Below are 23,027 nucleotides of genomic sequence, written 5' to 3'. Positions count from 1 at the left end.
CTTACTTAAGGAGTCCCAGACTCCCCCGTGCACAGTTTACAGTACTCACCGGTGAGGGAAAGGTGTTGGATTCCCGGCCAACGCACCAAAATGTCAAGGGAGTTTCAGTCTTCCAATTAGAAATCGTCCAGACCTGAATAAGTAAGATGCTTCTTTATTGGACATGCCGGCATGGAGAGAGAATGACGGCCACACAAGATGTGAGGAGTCCTCTGTCTCACTCAATACATATTCTTAAGAGTTTAAATAGCAAAGCCGAAAGGGTGTAGAAACATATTGCGGTTGCAAAAAAGAGTATATGGAAAATGCTTAGCTTGTTAGAAATTCTTATCTACAGTTACCAGAGAAGTCACGCAAGATAAGGAAAGCCAGCTAACGTTCACAAAAAGTAACTCTCAAAGGTAACACCCATGTATTACATCAGCTGAAAAGAGTGACTAGGGATAATAATGGCAGAATCATGTACGGTATATACTGTGTATATACACACACATACACATATGTATATAGATACACACACACATATATATATATACATTTACACATGCACATAAAAGAACTTTATTACAATTATTATAACATTATTCTTCATCAATACCGTCAATATTGCAGCATCTGGTCCCTTCCAATCCTCAACAACAGCAAAATGATCATTCAGATCAGGCAAAGGATTGCGAGTTATGCCACCTATACCTGCGATTTCTCTCAATCTCTGAACTCCATCTGCAAGAGTCTCCCATCGTGTCTGTGGTATTAATTCCATGGGAGAGTCATACATTTGTGCCACAGAATCCCTCACCAAATGCAACAAAGAGAAAGTCTCTGTAGTGTCCCTTGCACGTCTCATTTTTAGACGTACCATAGGATCAGTACAAATACTACAAAGTCTTACTGCCTCAAGACGGTTCAAGATTATAGTATCGGCTACCTGATCCCATAATCTGAGAATCCATGCTAACAAAGGTTCTCCTGCTTGCTGCCTGTACCTGGTAGCTAATTCTGTTATTTCTCCGGCTGTATAATTCCTAGTTTCTTCGGTCATTGAAGCTTCTGCTCCTGTAGCTGCGTTTCCTGCATCCATCCTATCTCCACTACGCTGTGTGACTTCTCTCCTAGTTTTAGTAGTCACAATCGGTCTGGCTTGCTTTTCTTCCTCATCTGTCTCACAGCCATCCCATTCTAGCAAATCTGACCATTTCTCACGTGCAATCATGGTTCTAATCTGTGCAGTACAAATATCTGACACTGGCCGCTGTCTCCTCCTGCACCTATTCTTATTCACATTTTTCATTACATAAGCTTCAAAATTCCTTTGCATATTGTCATGCTGTTTCATTTGGTCTCTCAAGGCTGATTGCAAGCTAATCCTTTGCTCTAAAACTGTATGCAGCTCTAAACGCAAATTGTCTATCTCCTCCTGTAATCTTTGGGACTCTTGCACACAGATCCATCCAACGGCTGCTGCAGCTTTCTGCTCTTTTGCATCATACCTTGAGAGATCAAATTTGCCAGCCACATCCTGAGGATTTGATAACCGCTGTCCCTCCATATATTTGTTACATTCCTGTGCCATTGGGGTCCACTTTCCTGGTAACACCCATTCTGGCAAAGATCTGACACTATTCTCAACTGCTATTCCTACTCTTAACAAACTTATTCAATTTTGCAAACATTTTTATTCAAAACAATCCCACTTCTGACACCAATTTGTATTGTAAGGGTTTCCAATGGATTGTAATGAATAAGAAAATGCTCACACAAGAATTGAATTTACTAAATTGATTTACTATATAAATGATAAGATTAAAATATAAAACTATAAATACATATGCATTAATCAGAAACAGGCATTATTCATACATTACATTATTCAGATAGTCTCATCTCAGTGTCCGCTCTGGTCTGTCACATCTCTTTCTCTGTGTCTCCCTCTCTCTGCTCATCTACCCTCCTTTTATCCCCCCAAAAGCATCCAAATGTGTCTTAAGCCCCCGTTACACACTGCGATATCGCTAGCAATATCGCTGTAAAGTCACCGATTTTGTGACGTTGCAGTGATATTGCTAGCGATATCGCTACATGTGATACTTACCTCCGACCGGCTCCCCCGCTGGTTATCGCTGATCGCGCGAGAAGCTCCTGGATCATTCCTCGTCGTCAGCTTCCTGCGGCGCTTCCTGCTGTGACGATGAGCGACGCGTGGAGCCAGGCGGGAGGACGCAGGATCGCCGCGTCTGACAGGTAAGTAGTGATCCCCGTCCCCAGCGATGTCGCTAGTGAGATCTGCCTGTGTGGCAGCTCACTAGTGACCACCTAGCGATGCACCATCGATCCTGACCGCGTCATATCGCTGGTAGGGATCGCTGGTGACTCGCTAGGTGTAACGGTACCCTTAGTTGAAAAGCTTTGATCTATCCTTGAATGCTAATGAGAAAGTCCCCTGACCAGATAGCATCCTTGGGAAATGTTTACACACCCAATCTAATTATGGCAACGAAAGTCCTTTGTTGGTAAATAAGTGTAAGCCCGTTATTTGCTCTGCTTGGACAATTTGACCATCTTGTTGAAACAAGTTTCAATGACCTTCTAGGAAGGTTCAAAGAGCTGAATATATATATATATATATATATATATATATAGTATAACTGATTGAAACTATATCAATAGTTGGTATTAATTAATTGGAGTGTTGAAACCATTAAAAATAAATCATAGTATACAGGCCCTGCCGTGCGCCCAAACAGTGGTTTATGACCACATATGAGGTATCAGTGTAATCAGGAGAAATTGCCCAACAAATTTTAGGATCCGTTTTTATCCTGTTGCCCATGTGAAAATGAAAAATCTGAGGCTAAAAATTTTTTTTGTGGAAAAGAAAGTACTTTTTTTTACGGATCAATTTGTGAAGCACCTGAGGGTTCAAAGTGCTCACTATGTATCTAGATAAGTTCCTTGGGGGTCTAGTTTCCAAAATGGGGTCACTTGTGGGGGAGCTCCAATATTTAGGCACACAGGGGCTCTCCAATCGCAGCATGGCAACCGCTAAATATTCCAGCATATTTTCCATTCAAAAAGTCAAATGGCGCTCCTTCCCTTCTGAGCCCTGCCGTGGCTTATGACCATATATGAGGTATCGGTGTACTCAGGAGAAATTGCCCAACAAATTTTAGGATCCATTTTATCCTGTTGCCCATGTGAAAAATTGATGCTGAAAGAAAATGTTTGTTGGAAAAATTAAAATGTCCATTTTTTCCTTCCATGTTGCTTTAGTTCCTGTGAAGCAACTGAAGAGTTAATAATCTTCTTGAATGTAGTTTTGACTAGATTGAGGGGTGCAGTTTTTAGAATGGTGTCACGTTTGGGTATTTTCTGCCATATAGACCCATCAGTCACTTCAAATGTGAGGTGGTCCCTAAAAAAATGGTTTTGTAAATTTTGTTGTAAAAATGAGAAATCGCTGGTCATCGTTTAACCCTTATAACTTCCTAACAAAAAAAATTTGTTTCCACAATTGTGCTGATGTAAAGTAGACATTTGGGAAATGTTATTTATTAACTATTTTGTGTCAGATAACTCTCTGGTTTAACAGAATAAAAATTCAAAATTTGAAAATTGTGAAATGTTCAAAATTTTTGCGAAATTTGCATTTTTTTTCACAAATAAACGCAAAAATGAACGACCTAAATTTACCACTACCATGAAGCCCAATATGTCATGAAAAAATGATCTCAGAATCGCTAGGATGCGTTGAAGCGTTCCTGAGTTATTACCTCATAAAGGGACACTGGTCAGATTTGCAAAAAATGGCCAGGTCATTAAGGTCAAAATAGGCTGGGTCATGCTGGCAATAAGCCTTATCACCATAATTAAAGCGATAAAATAGGAGACCATCCCCTTCAATTAGGAGTGAAGGCTATGTGCACACGCTGCAGATTCATCTGCGGGTTTTTCCGCGAGGATCCGCAGGCTAAACTGCAGGTAAAGTGACCTGCGGTTTTCCTGTGGATTAGCCTGTGGTTTTGCCCTGCGGTTTCACACCTCTACTATGTTAAAGGTGTGAAACCGCTGCGGAATCCGCACAAACAATTGACATGCTGCGGTTTGTAAACCGAGCGGAAAAAAACGCAGCGTGAGCACAGCGGATTTGAAATGCCACAGGCTAACATGGTACTGTACCATGTCTGCGGAACTGTTGCGTTTCCGCAGGGCCAAAAATGCTGTGGAAACGCAGCAGAATCCGCAATGTGTGCACATAGCCTAATAGCCCTCTGAGAGCTGCTGGTGACTGTAGTTTGTGCTGCGGTGTTGATTTATTCCCTGGGAGAAAGGAAGGCACGATCTCCTCTGTTGCAGAGCAATCCGTCCTTTCCTCCTCTGCTTAGCTCCTTAATGTGGAACACCAAACACAGACCTGCTCCCGTTGTCCTGAAAATTAGAACATATATATTTTTTCTCCGGCTATATTTAGCTGTGCTTTTCTTCTCTCGCTACATATTAGCTGCGCTTTCTTCCTTTTGTCTTGAGAAGCGGTGATCTTCTCTGTCAGGCTGTCCTGCGCTAATTGTGAGCGCCAGCCTGTGGTCTTTTTTATCTTCCCTGGCTTCATATTTGTTCATATAATTTTTTACCTTCTATATATTCATTTGTGAAATTTTTAAATGACCACACTAACCATAAATTAATTTGATTTTATTTTAATGACAATTAATAAAAATGATTTTTATTTCATATTTAATTAAGGATTCTGTTGAACCAGTTTTGGAGAAAGAAGTCTGCCTGTTCCATTTGATAGTTCATATGTAAGGCATCCATTTCTGAACTTGGATGCTCCCTTTTTTTCAGGTTCTTGCCCAATCGGAGGAGATCAGTTTTTCACTCTTTCTTTTTATAATTTTCCTTATTTCTTTTCTTTTTTTCTTGGATATGGCAAACTTTTAATGATGATCTGTAACCTAAAAAGTAAAAATACCAAGAATATTGTTAAATATTTATATATGACCTATTGGAACTATTAACCCTGTGTGACCAATGAACTTTGACACTATGTCATCTGATCTGTTGGCGCTCATATTTTTGGAACTCAGAGTCTTCCAAAATCTATATATACCTGTGATGTATGTACATGTAGTGTGGTTTTTCCTGATGAAGGGGGCATGCGACCCCCGAAACGCATTGAATAAACCACTGTGAATCCGTGACATTCTACTGGAATTATCTTTCCAGCAGTGCGGAGTTTACCCACAAATCCCTCTTGGTTTCATGATTTCTTCTGGTTGTGGATGACCTGTGTATCTGCAGCAGCCGCCAGTCTATATGCTTCTAACTCATCTTAACCAGGTGAGCAAATATCTTGGTTTATCCTTTCTCTTGTAACGTGGATAAGACCCTATTGCACTGTTTTGTCTCCCCTTTCTTTGCAATAATACTTATGAACATGTGATATTTAAGTTTTTCTTTTTTTAATAAATATGCAAAAAATTCTACATTTCTGGGTTTTTTTCAGTCAAGATGGGGTGCAGAGTGTACATTAATGAGAAAAAAATGAACTTTTTTGAATTTACCAAATGGCTACAATGAAACAAAGAGTGAAAAATTTAAAGGGGTCTGAATACTTTCCCTACCCACTGTACATGACAGTGGATCTGGTTTCAGATGCGCCAATTTTTGAAAAGTTAGCGCCCTCCTCTGCATATGCATCCAATCAGAGGATGCATACATATATATAAGGGCTGAATAAGCGGTGAACACCAAGGCACTCTACTGGAGGGGATTGATCTCAGACATGCTATATGATATGGATATCTATCCTCACATCATCCAGCGTCAACTACGTGTTTAAATTTATACTGATACCTTACTCCTGATGAACCTCAGAAGTGGGGAAACGCGTTGAGTTTACATATGTGTACAGCTGTTGGTCTAATCTTATACTGTCATAGATGGTTTATCATTACTTAGTTGACCAGGCTGAACTTTTCATTGTATTAGTTGCTAAATGTGATGTTGTCACAAGTTGTCTACTATGACTCTGCTGATTATGCTGAATGTTTATCACTGAGAGGTTATAGCTGCCAGTCTAAATGCTATCATAGACCACCTATTATTACTCCGTTGATCATACTCTACTTTCTATTATGTGACATTGTCTTAGGTTATTTAATGACTATGCTGAATGTTTACAGCTGTATTGCCCCACCAAGATGATTATTAGTGTCAATCTTGATTATTTGTTGAGTTTTACAAGGCAATAAGCACTTTAACCTATCTAAGGGTCTTGAAACATATTTTGTCTCCTTCGATATAGCTTGAGTGATTATCTACGTTTGTGTTATTATATCTTTGGTATTTGGAGTCAGTAATTTTATTACAATACTAAGGCTGTACTCTGTGGCAGCAACTATAGTATTACAGCCACTGATATCAAGCACCTATTTACCCTCCTTCTTCAAAGTATATTATAGAGGCATTCACATCCACCTAAGGGATAGAAGGGTCAGCCATCGATGAACGGAGGAGCCATTATCGTTTTATTTAGGGTGCCAACCCCCACTGCTAGACAGTCCTGAGATTATAGGGGCAGATACAAATAAATATTTTCCATACAAGACAACTTTGAAAGCTGTAAAAAGTTGTTCAAGTACAATCTTTCAACATTCTATTTCTATGTTTAGTGCTACAATCTTTTCATCTTTTTCTTTCTCCCCTGTTCTATAATAAGGCCAATAGGGCCAGCAGGGTGCGCAGTCACCGAGCAGTGGCAACATTGCGCAGGACCTAGGTTGCGAACCTCTGGTAAGTATGGTCATGTCGGTATACTTTAGGGAAAAGGCACTTCCCTTGGCATTTCTTTATGTGTCTGTATGATATTTTGGTGATGATAATCACTGTATTAGTCATTTTACAAGATTTATTAAGCTATATTTTAATGTATCCTTAAAATGGGGTTTTTCTGTATGGTGAATAATTAACTTGAGACTGTCTTTGATCATCCTGGAGCTGATCATTGGCTGAGCCTTTGCTATTCTGGCTATTCTTGCATCCATTGGAATGGTAGTCTTCCGTTTTCTTCCATATCTCTCTGGATTGGCTTTCTATTTTAAAGTATTGGAGATCATTTTGGCTGAACAGCCTATCATTGTCTGCACTTTATAAGTTTTACACTCTCCAATCAACTTATTAATCAAATCACTCCGTTCTTCTGAACAATGTCTCGAACGACCCATATTTCTCAGGCTTTCAAGGAGAAATGCATGTACAACATATAATGTCTTCACCCTTAAATAAGGGCTACCTGATTTACACCTGTTTCTTCACAGAATGATTGACCTCACTAATTGAACTCCAGACCGCTATTATTTTGAACACCCCCCCGTTTCAATTAATTATTCTAATACACAGACTCAAAAACCTGCAGCTCATGAATACTGAGTCTGTTGGTTTTATTAGAATCTTCCGCACCAACTGGTAAATTGTTTGAGATGTGGTAATATAATTTATACCAGAAACCGTGATTAATCTGGTTAGGCCTCTTTCACACTTCAGTTGTTTGACGTCAGTCAAAATCTACCGTTTTTATAAAAAAACGGATCCGCCATTTTTTTGACGGATGCGTTTTTTCCCCATAGACTTGCATTAGCGGCGGATTCTGACTGATGTTCGTCCGTTGCATCCGTTTTTGACGGATCCGTTTCAATCTTAGCGTCCGCCGTCTTGAGTAGACGGACAAAGGAACATTTTTTTTCCAGCGGCGGACCGCTATTTTAATCTGCGCATGCCCGTAAGATCTTTCCTTTCATGCATTTTTGAACCCTAAACGCCGTTCTGACAGCGGCGAAAAATCTCTCTCTCCTTTTCCAGACCTTTATTCCTTTAAATTTCATGCATTTAGTGGCTGCAGCGGATCCGTCCAAAATACGGACCCGGTGCATCTATTTTTGGCAAAGCAGAATGGGATCCCTTTTTTCACACTTTGGCGGACTTCAACTGATGTCAAACAACTGAAGTGTGAAACAGGCCTTAGTCATATTTTGAACACTACTGTAGCTCAGACTGCAGTCCTAAGTGCCAGGAGCAAGTGAATGTTACAGAGTGTCTTGACTCTGATGTTCAGGGACCAAAGACACCCTCCACCCTGTGTCTTCAGCTTACACTGTGTAGTTCTCTCCTGACACTGTCGGGGAATCCCAGCCTCCCCTGCAGTGTACACACACACATTGATGAGAACGGCAGCTACTTTGTGGATGGGGAAGGGAAAACCATATTACAGGTACTTGTTGGCGTGTCCCAAGTCCCTTAAAATGGTGGCTTTTGGGGCCAAAAAGGTGGATGGGGAGCTGTTGTGCTGTTGGGGAGAAGGTTCAGTAAAGAAGAAGGGACAGTGATGGCTCAACAGGATACTCCTCTCCCACACCCTGTCACTGAGGGCTAATTACTGATGTACAGCTCTGAGACTACCTTGTTCAGGAATCCCTGGCACTACCCTTCCAGCGTCTTGAGGCGTGGGACCTAGGTCCCTTGAGATGTTGTCGGGAAACAGCTTGGTGGGAAAGGCACTTCCCAGCTTCAGTCTGCAGCTAGTGACTACATCTTGAAGTCAGTCTACCCAGCATCTCAGTTGGATTTCTGCCTGAGCCGAGTGGTAGAGGGGGGTCCACAGGTTAAGACGTGTTTTTAGGTGATATTTGGGGCACTTCTATTTCAGAAAAAAATGCTTGCAAAAGGGCACATAAGTGGAATTTGAGACCACACACGTGTTTCCTGCTTGGTGCCTAGGCCATGCCCACAACTTCTCTTTATCTGGTTTCATGGGTAACTTTCATATTGCCCACACCTGTTACTTGCCACAGGTGAGTTTGAACGAGTATCACATGCATGAAACAAGGCTGTTTATCCACAATTTTAGAAAGCAGCCAACAATTTTGTCCAGGCCCTTTTTTGGAGTTTTGTGAAATTATGTCCAATTTGCCTTTTTTCAGTTTTTTTTTATTGTTCCAGTACAAACAAAGGAAGTAAACATGTGTATAACAAAACATGTGTAATTGCAATAATTTTATGGGAGATATACTTTATTTTCTGGGATAATTTTAAGGGTGCCAACACTTTCAGCCATGACTGTATGTTGGGGTGATATGACAGATGAGATGTTCACCAGTACTTTTAAGTCCAGTTCCATTATTTATTGCGTCATGGTGAAAGGCAAGGAGTTAGCACCAGATTACGAAAACAAATGTTCACTATAGCAGTTTTAAAAATGTAGTACAAGCATATTTTCCTAAAAAAATGGAGCAAAATGGATTGTTCTTATAGATTAACCCCTTAAAGGGAAGGTGTCATAAAAAAAGTTTTTTCAACAATTGAAGAATGCAAGTAATTAGATGTTTACATTTTCTTATACAAATATTATCATTTGTTTATCATTTAGTAAAATATGAAAAATAATTTTAAAAGATTTGGTATTTCCACTTTTAAACACCAGGGGGAGCAGCTACCGAAAGTTGACAAAAGCCTAGTGTACAACTAGCTCACATTACTGCACTGCAGTAATTATGGGCTGAACCTGCTCACACGGGTGTGATGTCACTCCTCTCCCCTCCTGGGTGTTTGCTATGGGATAAGAGTATGACATCTAGGAACACGGTGAGCAGCCATTTTGTTGGTGACTGCAAAGTTACTGACAAGTAGACAGTCACCGAGGATAGCAGACAGCAAGGATTCTGTTAGTTGGTGCTGCTCACTGTATCACACAGACATGCAGGGGTAGGAGGAGGGCATAGGAGGGAGTGTGACCCATGGGGAGACACGCAGGGGGGAGATGAGTGCATAGGAGGTAGAGAGACCAGGAACAGGGGGATGGAGCGCATGCATGGGGAGAGAGACCAGGCACAGGGGGATGGAGAACACACATGGGAAGAGAGACCAGGCACAGGGGGATGGAGAGCACACATGGACAGAGAGACCAGGTACAGGGGGATAAGACAGCACACATGGGAAGAGAGACCAGGCACCGTAGGGATAGAGAGCACACATGGGGAGACAGACCAGGCACAGGGGGATAGAGAGCACACATGGGGAGACACACAGGGGGGATATGAGTCCATAGGAGGTAGAGAAACCTGGCACAGGGGGATGTAGCGCACACATGGGTAGAGAGACCAGGCACAGGGGGATGGAGAGCACACATGGGGAGAGAGACCAGGTACAGGGGGATAAGAGAGCACACATGAAGAGAGAGACCAGGCACCGGGAGATGGAGAGCACACATGGAAAGAGAGACCAGGCACAGGGGGATGGAGAGCACACATGGACAGAGAGACCAGGTACAGGGGGATAAGACAGCACACATGGGGAGAGACCAGGCACCGTAGGGATAGAGAGCACACATGGGGAGACAGACCAGGCACAAGGGGATGGAGAGCACACATGGGGAGATACGCAAGGGGATATGAGTGCATAGGAGGTAGAGAAAAGTGGCACAGGGGGATGGAGAGCACACATGGAGAGAGAGAACAGGCACCGGGAGATGGAGAGCACACATGGGGAGAGAGACCAGGCACAGGGGGATGAAGAGCACACATGGGAAGAGAGACCAGGTACAGGGGGGATAAGAGAGCACACATGGGGAGAGAGACTATGAACAGGGGGATGGAGAGCACACATGGGGAGAGAGACCAGGCACAGGGAGATGGAGAGCATACATGGGGAGAGAGACCAGGTACAGGGGGATGGAGCAGACATGGGGAGAGACAAGGTACAGGGGGATAAAAGAGCACACATGGGGAGAGAGACCATGCACAGGGGGATGGAGCACACATGGGGAGAGAGACCAGGCACAGGGGGATCGAGAACACACATGGGGAGAGCCCAGGCACAGGGGGATGAGCACACAGGGAATAGAGAGCACACATTGGGAGAGAGACAAGGCACAGGGGGATAGAGAGCACACAGGAGGAGAGACCAGGCACAGTGGGATAGAGCACACATGGGGAGAGAGAGCACACATGGGGAGAGAGACCAGGTACAGGGGGATGAGCACACAGGGATAGAGAGCACACATGGGGAGAGACCAGGCACAGGGGGAAAGAGAGCAAACATGGAGATAGACCAGGTACTGGGGGATAAGAGCAAACATGGGGAGAGAGACCAGGCACAGGGGGATGGAGAGCACACATGGGGAGAGAGACCAGGTACAGGGGGGATAAGAGAGCACACATGGGGAGAGAGAGCACACATGGGGAGACAAGGCACAGGAGGATGGAGAGCGCACATGGGGAGAGATCAGGCATAGGGTTTGGAGAGCACACATGGGGAGAAAGACCAGGTACAGTCAGGATAGAGAGCACACATTGGGACAGACCATGCACAGGGGGATAGAGAGCACACATGGGGAGAGAGACCAGGCACAGGGGGATGGAGAACACACATGGGGAGAGACCAGGCACAAGGGGATGAGCACACAGGGGATTGTTGTGAATTCTCTTGATCTGACTTCTGAGTCGGGGCTCCCTCTGGTGGTTACTGCGGGTAGTGGAGCTGGCCGGGTTGATAGAAGTCTGCCACCTGACGAAGATGATTGGAAATCAGGGGTTACTGACTGGGAGGATATAAGTGAGCAGGCTTCCCTCAGTTGCTGCTGGTGATTAGTTTCTTCCTGTGCATTTGGAAGTCTGCTGTCTCCTGCATGATCCTGCATTTTTCAGTTAAGTTGTTCATTTGCTAATCTTTTTCATCTGATCTGGTTTTGTCTCTTTCTGCTTTGCTGTGAGGGTTCAGCGTGCTCCCTGCTGGGGCTGTGCTGGACCCCGCTCCATATGTTACAGCTTGTGTCAGTTTGTTCAGTCCCCTGTTATATTAGTCTCTTTTGCTTTGCTGCCAGTTCACACCAGAATGCTGATAAAGTGGAGGAGAGGTAGTGAGACCTCTGTGTCTTTTGTACATCAGACGTGTTGGAATTTTTAGGGTTTTTGCGTGATTGTAGACAATGTCTTTCCTTTCCTATCCTATCTAGACAGTTTGAACCCCATCATTTTTTCAGTCTATTTTCTGTCTGTGTTTGTGCCTCATCTTGTCTCACCAACAATATATGTTTGGGGGCTATCTATTTCTTTGGGGTTCTACTCCGGGGCAGTTTAGATTTCACCTTTCTTGCTTTAAGCTTAGTTAGTTCTCCTGCTGTGCCGAGGCGTCTAGGGCATCGTAGGTACGCCCCATGGCTACTGCTAGTTGTGTTGTTAGGATCAGAGGTCTGCAATCCGCTGAGTTACCAACCTTTCTGGTTTCCTGGTGGCCTAGCCTATTCCTGCTATCCTCCTCGGTGACCTATTCATAACAGGGGATAGAGAGCACACATGGGGATAGAGACCAGGCACAGGGGATAGAGAACACACATAGGGAGAGAGACCAGGCACATGGGGATGGACGGCACACATGGTGAGAGAGACCAGATACAGGGGGGATAAGAGAGCACACATGGGGAGAGAGACCAGGAACAGGGGGATAGAGAGCACACATAGGGAGAGAGACCAGGCACAGGGGGATGGAGAGCACACATGGTGAGAGAGACCAGGTACAGGGTGGATAAGAGAGCACACATGGGGAGAGAGACCAGGTACAGGGGGATGGAGAGCACACATGGGGTGAGAGACTAGGCACAGGGGGTGGAGAACACACATGGGGAGACAAGGCAAAGGTGGATGGCAGTGACATACCCTCATCATCTCCCACCTTGACTACTGCAACACTCTCCTCTATGGCAGTAGTCCCGTCTCTCCCCTCTGCAAATCCCTCCACTGGCTCCCAATTCACCAACAAATCCAGTTCAAACTACTAACACTGACCTACAAAGCCATCCACAACCTATCCCCTCCCTATATCTCTGAATTAATCTCCCAATATCTTCCCTCATGTAATCTTCGATCCTCCCAAGACCTCTTACTCTCCTCCACACTTATTCATTCCTCACACAACCGCCTCCAAGATTTCTCCCGAATATCCCCTATCCTCTGGAATTCCATGCCTCAACACGTCCGATTATCCACCACCCTCGGATCCTTCAAATGGAACCTGAAAATCCATCTTTTCAGGAAAGCTTACAGCTTGCAATAACTAGAGTTGAGCGAAACGGGTTGAAAAATTTAAAAAGTCGCCGACTTTTGGCAAAGTCGGGTTTCATGAAACGAAACCCGACCCTAGGATGAGGTCGGCCACGAAGTCGGCGACTTACGCGCCAAAGTCGCGTTTCAAAAGTTTGTTTTGCGCTCTTTTTCAGCCAATCAGGATCCACGGACACTGTGGGCAACGTGATGACATAGGCAGGGGTCACCACCATCTTTCAGAAGGGCATGCAAGTGATTGGCTTGCTTTGGTGGGCGTCACAGGGGTTATAAAAGGGCGTGCACGCCGACCGCCATCTTACTTCTGCCGATCTTAGCATAGGGAGAGGTTGCTGATTCTGTAGGGAGAGCGTTAGGCAGGGAAGAAGAAAAAAAAACTGCTTCTGCTGCTAGCGATTTTGCCTGTACAACACACCAGTCACTGTGTGTGCAGTGCAAGGGGAGGCTATATTGTGGTGGATCAGCGGTGTTGGTTGTTAGGCTGCCTTCTAAGGCTTCCTGACAGCTGCATTGCTGTTTACCCACTGCTCTGCAAACTGCTTTTTTAAAAGCAATCCCAATTTTTTTTTTGTCCTGCTGAGGTACTGAGCGTGCATTTTTTCACACCATACAGTGTCAGTGGGCCTCACACAATCCAAAAGTGTCCAGTGTCCACTAGTGTCTGCAGAAATTCAAAATCTCCCTTATCCTGTAGTCACTTTTTTCACACCTGTGCCATCGAGCCTGTGACATACCGCTCTGATATTCAGTGGGCCTCACACAATCCAAAAGTGTCCAGTGTCCACTAGTGTCTGGAGAAATTCAAAATCTCCCTTATCCTGTAGTCACTTTTTTCACACCTGTGCCATCGAGCCTGTGACATAGCGCTCTGATATTCAGTGGGCCTCACACAATCCAAAAGTGTCCAGTGTCCACAAGTGTCTGCAGAAATTCAAAATCTCCCCTGTCCTATAGACACCTTGTACCTTGTTTTACATTACTATATAGTTTGTTGGATTTTGTCTACATTTCTACCAAAAATGAGGAAGGCTGGTGGAAGAGGCCGTGGAATTGGGCGGGGGTTGGCAGCTGGTAATGATGGTGTTGGTGGTGGATCTGATGGTAGTGGCAAAAGCAAAATAGGACTGAATGCAGGAGGTGTTGAGCCTGCGTCATCGTCTGGCTCCACAAGGCCTCGAAGGCTTAGTTTTCTAGGAGTTGGCAAACCGCTTTGAAAGCCAGAGCATCAGGAAAAAGTTTTGTTTTACATTGCTGACTCAGCCTCCAGCTCTATCGCCTCCTCTTCTGAAGTTGTAAAAAATAAAAGCACTGAGTCGTCATTGGAGGCTCATGTTCATGAACCACACCTTTCCTTGTGTCCTTCACCCCAACCAAGATTGAAGGATGACGCAGGCCATACTACTGATTACTCCATGGAGCTGTTTTCACATACCATGCCTGGGTTATCAAGTGAAATGGTGAATTACCCAGGCCAAGATGAATCTGACATTGAGTGCACTGATGCACAGCCACTGATAGATGATTCTGCTAGTACATTCACTCAGAGCACTATATTGTCCTTGCAGTGTACAGAGCCAGATTCTGACCCTGATGAGACTCAGGTGCCCCTTCCCGCACACTATACCACCATACACGGTGACACAGAGGAAGGTGCACATGACATTGAAGAGGAGGTGATGGATGACCCAGTTGTTGACCCAGATTGGCATCCATTGGGGGAAGAGGGTGCTGCTTCCAATAGCTCAGATGAGGAGGAGCATCCACAGCAGACATCGACATCGCAACAGCTGTTATCTGGCAGGCCTGGAGCACTCCAAAGACAGGTTCCAAAAATCAAAAGAGTTGCTGGACAGCTTGTCCAGACGGTCAAAAGATCACAGCATGCTAGGCCGCAAAATGTCTGCCAAAGTAGGAAGAGTGCAGTGTGGCACTTTTTTGAACAAAATCCTCATGATCAGGCCAAGGTTATCTGTAAGAAGTGCGCAAAGACCTTTAGCCGAGGGAAAAATCTTAAAAATTTGAATACCAGTTGCATGCTTAGACATTTAACCAGCATGCACTTGCAAGCGTGGACACAACACCAAACCTCAAGTGCCACATGTGCAACTGATCACAAAGAAGGTAGTCAACAACGCTACATTGTTTCCCCCACTGTAAGCCCACCGGTTAGCACAGCAGCAAATGTTGAGGTGTCGTTGCAAGGCCACAGCAGTCAGGGAATCCCACTGTTATATCAACGAAATACTGAATCTAGGCCATCAGAAAGAACACCAACTCCATCACCATCATCAACCCTCTCTCAGTCCGCCCTGTCCACCGCTACTTCCACCATATGCAGCTCTCAAGTCCAGCTCACCCTCCCAGACACTATGAGTAGGTCAAGAAAGTACTCAGTCTCTCATCCGCGTACACTGGGTTTGAACGCCCACATTGCCAAACTAATCTCGTTTGAGATGATGCCCTATCGGTTGGTAGAAAGCGCAGCTTTCCGCGAACTCATGGCCTATGCAGTACCACGCTATGACCTACCCAGTCGCCACTTCTTCTCTCGCAAAGCCATCCCAGCCCTCCACCATCATGTAAAAGACCGCATTGTCCATGCACTCAAGCAGTCAGTGAGTGGAAAGGTGCACCTCACAACTGATGCATGGTCCAGTCGGCATGGCCAGGGCCGTTACGTGTCCATCACTGCGCACTGGGTTAATGTGGTGGATGCAGGGTCCACAGGGGACAGCGGTGGTGGGACAGTGCTGCCTAGCCCACGGTATAGGAAACAGTTGGCTGTAGGCGTTCGACCCTCCTCCTCCTCCTCTTCCTCCAGAAGCGAAAGCTCGTCCACAGAGCGCAGTCGAACGAGCACTCCATCTGCAGCTGCCACTGTTGCACACGAGGTGTCCCCCTATCGAGCAGCTAGTGGAAAGCGTCAGCAGGCTGTGTTGCAGATGATGTGTTTGGGCGACAGACACACCGCCGAGGTGCTGGCCGAGTACTTGAAGCGACAAACTAAGTCATGGCTGGGCAGTGTACATCTTGAGGCAGGCAAGGTAGTTAGTGATAACGGCCGTAATTTTGTGGCAGCCATAGCCCTTTCAAAACTCAGCCACATACCTTGCTTGGCTCACACCTTGAACCTGGTGGTGCAGTGCTTCCTCAAAAATTATCCGGAGTTAACAGCCCTGCTCCAGAAGGTGCGAAGACTGTGCGCGCACATCCGCCAGTCGCCTGTACACTCCGTTCGTATGCAGAAGCTGCAGCGATTGCTCCACCTTCCCAACCACCGCCTCATTATCGACATTGCAACAAGGTGGAACTCCACCCTGCACATGGTGGAGCGGCTGTGCGAGCAGAGGCAGGCCATAATGCATTTGTGGGAGGATACACGGCCAGGAACTTTGAGAGCAGACATGGAGTTGACAGGTGTGCAGTGGTCGAAGCTGAAAGACCTCTGTAAAGTCCTTCAGTGTTTTGAGGAATGCACACGGCTGGTAAGTGCAGACGACGCCATCCTAAGCATGAGCATCCCACTTATGGGTCTGCTCATGCAAACTTTGACGCACCTTAAGGAGCAGGCGTCTGCAGCCAATGTTGATGAGGAGGAAGAGGAGGAGGGAATCCTTGATGACATTCAGCCATTGTCTGCTCAGGGACCTCTCCTGGACGAGGTGGAGGAAGAAGAGGAGGAGGAGGATGATGATGGGGATGATTACTTAGGGGAGGAGGATGCATCTCGTGGGGCAAGTGAAAATGTTGGCGTGGCAAGGTCTGGTACAGGGTTTGTGCGTGACTGGAGGGATGTGGATTTGCCAGAAAGTGCTCCTCCAACCAGCACTCGCAGTGCATCATTGACATCGGGAACATTGGCCCACATGTCAGATTATGCCTTGCAGATCCTAAAAAGGGACCACCGCATTGCCAAAATGATGAACGATGAGGACTACTGGTTGGCCAGCATCCTGGATCCACGCTATAAAGGCAAATTACAAAACATCATGCCACAGGAGAACCTTGAGCTAATATTGGCTAATAAACAAGCAACTCTGGTAAATCGGTTGCTTGAGGCATTCCCAGCACACAGCAGCGGTGATGGTTCTCACACGAGCCGTACGGGCCGGGGGCAGCTTGGCAGAGGTGTTCATGGTGCACACAGCAGAAGTGGCGTTGGAGACAGGGGTTTCATGACAATGTTGTGGACTGATTTTTCACGGACCGCTCACACAACTGGTAATACTGCATCGATGGAAAGTGACAGGAGACAGCAGTTGTCAACTATGGTTACAAACTACTTTTCCTCCCATATCGATGTTCTCCCACACAGGTCATTCCCCTTTGACTATTGGGCCGCTAAACTGGACACCTGGCCTGAATTGGCAGAATATGCCTTACAGGAGCTTGCTTGCCCAGCTGCAAGTGTGCTATCGGAAAGAGTCTTCAGTGCAGCTGGATCAATCCTGATAGAAAAAAGGACCCGTCTGTCAACCCAAAATGTGGATGGTCTAACCTTCATTAAAATGAACCATGCATGGGTTTCCAAGGATTTTGTCCCACCTTCCCCTGATGACACATAGGGTGACAGAAAAATGGCTTGCTTTGGTCCACCTCTTCCTGGGACTTGACCTATTTCGCCTTTTGCATCAGCTGAATGTCCAACATCAACATATGCCACTTTCTAAAACTCCCTAACTGTGCTGCCTCCCCCCCCCATGGCCGGGGTCACCACCTAGTGCACGACACCGTGCGAGTGCTGTTGCCCTGGACAGGTGGGTAGGCCGACTCTTGGGCGTGTGCACTGGCACAGGGTCCCTCATAGTGCAATCAAGTATCTCTGATGGTGGTGGTGCACACCCGCCGTCAGACACACCGCCGTACTATGAGGGGCCCAGTGCCAGTACGACGCCCACGAGTGGGCCCCCCTTGCTTGGGCAGGGCCCCAGCATTTGCAATCTTTACCTCTCCCTGTTCCTCCGCTGTGTAGTCTGGGCCGTCAAATCCATACTGTGCCTGACACCGTCTGAGCCTGCCTCCTGATGTATAGACATATATTTTGAATGTGTACGCTATCCATACATGTTATCCGGGGATACCGTACCCTTTCTCACCTTTGTGCAATCACGTGCAATCCATACTGGGCCTAACACCGTCTGAGCCTGCCTCCTGATGTATAGACATATATTTTGAATGTGTACGCTATCCATACATGTTATCCGGGGATACGGTACCCTTCCTCACCTTTGTGCAATCACGTGCAAGCCATACTGGGCCTAACACCGTCTGAGCCTGCCTCCTGATGTATAGACATATATTTTGAATGTGTACGCTATCCATACATGTTATCCTGGGATACGGTACCCTTTCTCACCTTTGTGCAATCACGTGTAATCCATACTGGGCGTGAGAACGGCTGGCGAGCTGTTAAGCAAGCTACAGCACCTGTGGTTTGCACACGTAAGTTTTTCATTTTTTCAGGAATGACGGTTAGGCCTAATTCCGGAACTGCGGTTGACCTGCACTTACTGGGAAATCATCGTTCGCGGGTAATAATTGTAATCAGTGATCCCCATCACTAACGTTGTTCAGCGGGTTATCTGCACCTGTAAGCGACAAACGCTGGCCTTTTCAGTGTAGCGCACATGCAGCCACGGACATGTAAGGGCATGACACACCAGTTATTGGCCAATCTCATGTGCCAGAGCCTCACGTGTCCCTCTAGTAAGCCAGACTCGGACCGCGGGGCATGACGGAGTCTCGTTTGTTAACGGAATTAAGCTTGCAATGTGTGCATCTGTTCTGTAGCTGGCATGGTTGAGGTTTCCCAGGTGGAGTCGAATTTAACCGTAGGCTCCACTCCTGGTGGTGCCCTTCTGGACATTCCTTTAAGGTTCAGCTTTGCAACCATACTGCCCACGTAAAACAAACACTTTGCCTTCATGAACGCTGTTTGGAGGGTCATGACTCGTGGGAATAACGCCGCCCAATCAGTTAACCTGCTAGAGAGATCCTTCGTTGCTCCCAAGCATGACATCACACTCCCTAGGAGGAAGGTAATGCCACTGTGGCGACCGTACTCCTGGGGGCGACACAAGTGCACTGATGCCCAGCCACTGCTCGATGAATCTGCTGGTACATTGAACCAGACCACTACATTCCCCTCGCACGCTACACGGCCTGAATCTGTCCCTGATGAAACTCAGGTTATCCTTCCCATATACAGTTCCATCTTACACGGTGACAAAGAGGAAGCTGCAGATGAAAGTGCAGGTTCGGCCCACCCGCCATCAGACACACCACCGTACTATCAGGGGCCCTGTGCCAGTGCCGTCGCCAACGAGTGGGCCCCCCCTGCTTGCTCAGGATCACAGCACTTGCAAGGTTGAAATACTGTGCAGTGAGATGGAAGATGGGGACGACGAGGAGTCCAGACTAGTACAGGGATTCCCTAGCGAGGAGACTTATTTGATTGTTTTCAATGTTGGGACAGCAATTTTTGGGGAGCACTATACTCTGGAGAATGATAGATGGGGCCCACCATACACTGGAACATTCCAAAGGTGGACATCAGACACTGGAGCAGCATTTACAGGGCCCATTATACACTAGAGCATTAGAAATGGGGCCCATTATGTTTGGAGCATTATTTGGGCCCATAAGACAGTGGAGCTTCATCCATGGGGACCAACATATACTGTAGCATTATGTGGAGCTCATCATATACTGTTTCAAACATTATATGGGACCAATGATTCTGTATGGAAAAATAGATGGGCCTCGTCATGAGATGTAAAAAGTGAAGTATTTTTCATTGTACTATACCGCTATTTCTCTGCCGTATCGGAGCATGATGAGTTGTGGTATGTGTTAAAGGGGCGCTCTTTCGCCCAGGGCACATGAAAACCTGGAGCCAGCCCTACCCCCCACAACTTTAGCCAAATAACCCCCATTTTTCAGTGCGTAACTTGTATTATGAAGTTAATTAAGGTTGACAAGCTTAAGTAAGAAGAATTGATGCTTTTGGCATTCAAATGGGCACTATATGTGTGTTTCCTGTCCTCCTCTCACTGCCAGCTTTTATTCCCCATTGACTTACATTAGGTTTCGTGTTTCAGGACGACCCTGACTTTTCCCTATAATCGGCCGATCTTGCTCGACCCGACTTTTGGAAAAGTCAGGTTTCACGAAACAAAACTCGACCCTAAAAAAACAAAAGTCGCTCAACTCTAGCAATAACCATTCTGATGCCTCACCACCGCCCGAGCTGCTGCCTCAAAACCACCAGAGCTGCTGCACCCCCGACCTTCTGTCTCTTCCCCACTATCCCATAGAATGAATGTCCACAAGGACATGGTCCTCTCCCCTCTGTACCAGTCTGTCATTGTAAATTTGTTTACTGTTAGGCCTCTTTCACACATCAGGTTTTCGGCGTCAGGCGCGATCCGGCGCTTTTGACTAAAACCGGATCCGGCGAAATGCAATGCCGGATCCGGTTCCCCCCCCATTGACTTGCATTAGAGCCGGATCGAGCCGGATGGCCATGCGTTTCATCCGATTTTCGCCGGATCCGGCAATGTGACGCGATCCAGCGTCTGGAAAAAACGGAGACTGTAACGTTTTTTGTCTCCAGCGAAAAAGCCGGACACGCCGGATCCGGCGTGTCTGGCTTTTTCATACAATGAAAGCCTATGAGCGCCGCAATGCGCCGGATCCGGCGGCCGGATCCGGTTTCTTTGGTCTGAGCATGCTCAGTAACTCTGCCCACAGGACATATATAAAAGCAAGACAATGGGACCCTCAGCCACACCCAACATGCCACCCAAGCCAAGAACCAGGAGCAGGAGAAGGCAGCAGACATCTGCAGCAGCAGCACCATCAGCACCACCCCAAATGGAGCAGCATGCTGAACAACGGGAGGGGAGTCCAGCAGCAGATGAGAGACGGTAATTATCAAATCCCCCATTCCTCCAAACTAGGGCTATGGAATATCAAGATATTCATTGGCCCTTTGTTTCTCTTTATTCAACAGCCGCCCAATAGATGCAGCAGCAGCAGCAGCAGCAATGGCAGCAGCAGAAACACCACCCACAGCCATGGAGTCTGGCCATGAGGAAGACAGCACATCTTCTGGGAGCCCTCCCTCGCATCGTCAGCGTTTGACGGTAAGTTTTTATTTCCAAAATCCATCATCTCTGTAATATATGTGTATTCATTGCCTTTTATTTCAAAACAGGAATCACAAGATGAAGAGGAGCTCCCAGAAGAAGAAGGAAGGGGTGGACAGACACTTGGAGTGGGCTCACAATTGGTAAGTTTTTTGCATCAAACGCAGAAACACAACATCACACTACACACAACACATAGAAAACAATGTTCTGCAGACCACACACAGCAAACAAATGCCTACATCCAAAGACATAACATTTTTTGTTTTCTTCTCTAGTCTTCCCAATCTGGTGCTCGGCCAAGAGGTCCTCGCAGTGCCTCCCAGGGTCGTCGGCGACAGCAACGCGGCGGTCACCAGCGTGTAAGTATAAATATTTTTGCTTTGTTTTTTTTGCACTTATTTCATTTCTTTTGTGGAGGCTAATTATGTTATTTTTGTCTTTTTCTTTAACAGCCTTCACAGCGTGCTCCCGACTCTGACGGTGAGGATGGAGGGATTGATGTGGACCGCCTCATCGATCTCGTCAGAGAAAGGGAGCCGCTCTGGAATATGGCTGACCGCCGCCACGCTGACCTGATCGTTACCCGACGACTCTGGGAGGAAATCTGTTCGCTCCTTGTGGACCGCTGGGAGGACCTCGAAGCTCGGGCCCAGATTAAAGAGCGTAAGTATATACAGTACCGGTTGCTTGATTTAAACCAGTGTTTCCCGAACTCCAGTCCTCGTGGTCCCCACGGATCATGTCTTCAGGATTTCTATTTACTTTGGAAATCCTGAAAACATGACCCCTGGGGACCATGAGGACTGGAGTTTGGGAAACACTGATGTTGTATACTAACCACTTTGTCCTTTCTCGTTTCAGGGGAGAGAATTGTGAAGCGGTGGCGGTCTGTGAGGGATCGTTTCAAGAAGGAGTTCAATAAAGAGATGCGGGCCCCGAGTGGATCTGGAGGACGCAGGAGCAAGTACAAGTACGCACGAGCCCTGTCGTTCCTCCGGGAGACAATGCTCACCAGAAGGTAAATATTACACACCACATGTGACAAAAAAATGTTTAGATGTAACTTTTTTTTTTCAGCCAGGGCCATACCATGTCACTATTTTAATTGTTTTTTTTTCTCTTTATTCCACAGCACGGTGAGCAGCACTCGGGAGCCTGCACGATTGGACCCTTCTGAGGCGATCCCTGAGGAGACCGGCACCGAGGGACACTTCGACCGCCCCGGTACATCTGCACCTTCCCAGCCTTCCCACACATTCGACCCATCTGTCCCATCCACCAGCACAGGAGCATCGTGGCCGCCTACATTACATGAAGCTGCTGGTGAGGAGATCGCTTTCCCTTTACCCCACCCTTCTGCCCCTGCCACCTCTAGTACACCTGCGGGTACTGGGCGGCAGCGGCAGAGGGGTCAGGAAAAGACTTATGCGCCAGAGTTCTTGCATCTGAATGCATCTTTCCAGAACTGTCTAAAAGTCTTGTCAGAGCAAATCTCCGCAGGCTATCAGCAGATCAACTCCAGCATTCTGGAGGTGAAGACACTTCTGCAAACCATGCATTCAGAAGCAAGATCTTCACCAAACCACACCTTTTTCAGGTCTGTTGTGGAGCGCATGGAAACGCTCTCTCCTGCCCAGCAGATGCATGTAATGCATTCATGCCACGCTGCTCTCCAGCAAGTTACCTCCCAACCTCCTCCTCCCACCACAGTAGTTCCTCCACCTGCACCCCCTCCAGCCACTTTCCATCCTCCCCCTCCTATTAC

General features: G+C 46.5%; 1 protein-coding gene across 2 annotated transcripts in view; it reads right to left on the bottom strand.

Moving 5' to 3' along the window:
* Positions 1-4,678: 4,678 nt before the first annotated feature.
* FMC1 (formation of mitochondrial complex V assembly factor 1 homolog) overlaps positions 4,679-23,027 on the bottom strand; it is a 117,135-nt gene continuing 98,786 nt past the window's right edge. For both annotated transcript variants that reach the window (XR_012226434.1, XM_073557983.1), the window contains one exon: positions 4,679-4,952. Coding sequence is in view for 1 of the 2 variants with exons in the window: in XM_073557983.1 (XP_073414084.1) it covers positions 4,873-4,952 (80 nt within the window). In the remaining variant the exon portion in view is untranslated. The remainder of the gene's footprint in view (positions 4,953-23,027) is intronic.

Source organism: Dendrobates tinctorius, unplaced genomic scaffold (assembly GCF_039654945.1).
Source record: "Dendrobates tinctorius isolate UK_male_01 unplaced genomic scaffold, ASM3965494v1 ptg000012l, whole genome shotgun sequence".
Taxonomy (NCBI): Eukaryota; Metazoa; Chordata; class Amphibia; order Anura; family Dendrobatidae; genus Dendrobates; species Dendrobates tinctorius.
Note: the sequence above shows the minus strand (reverse complement) of the source record. Positions and strands in the feature narration are given on the sequence as shown.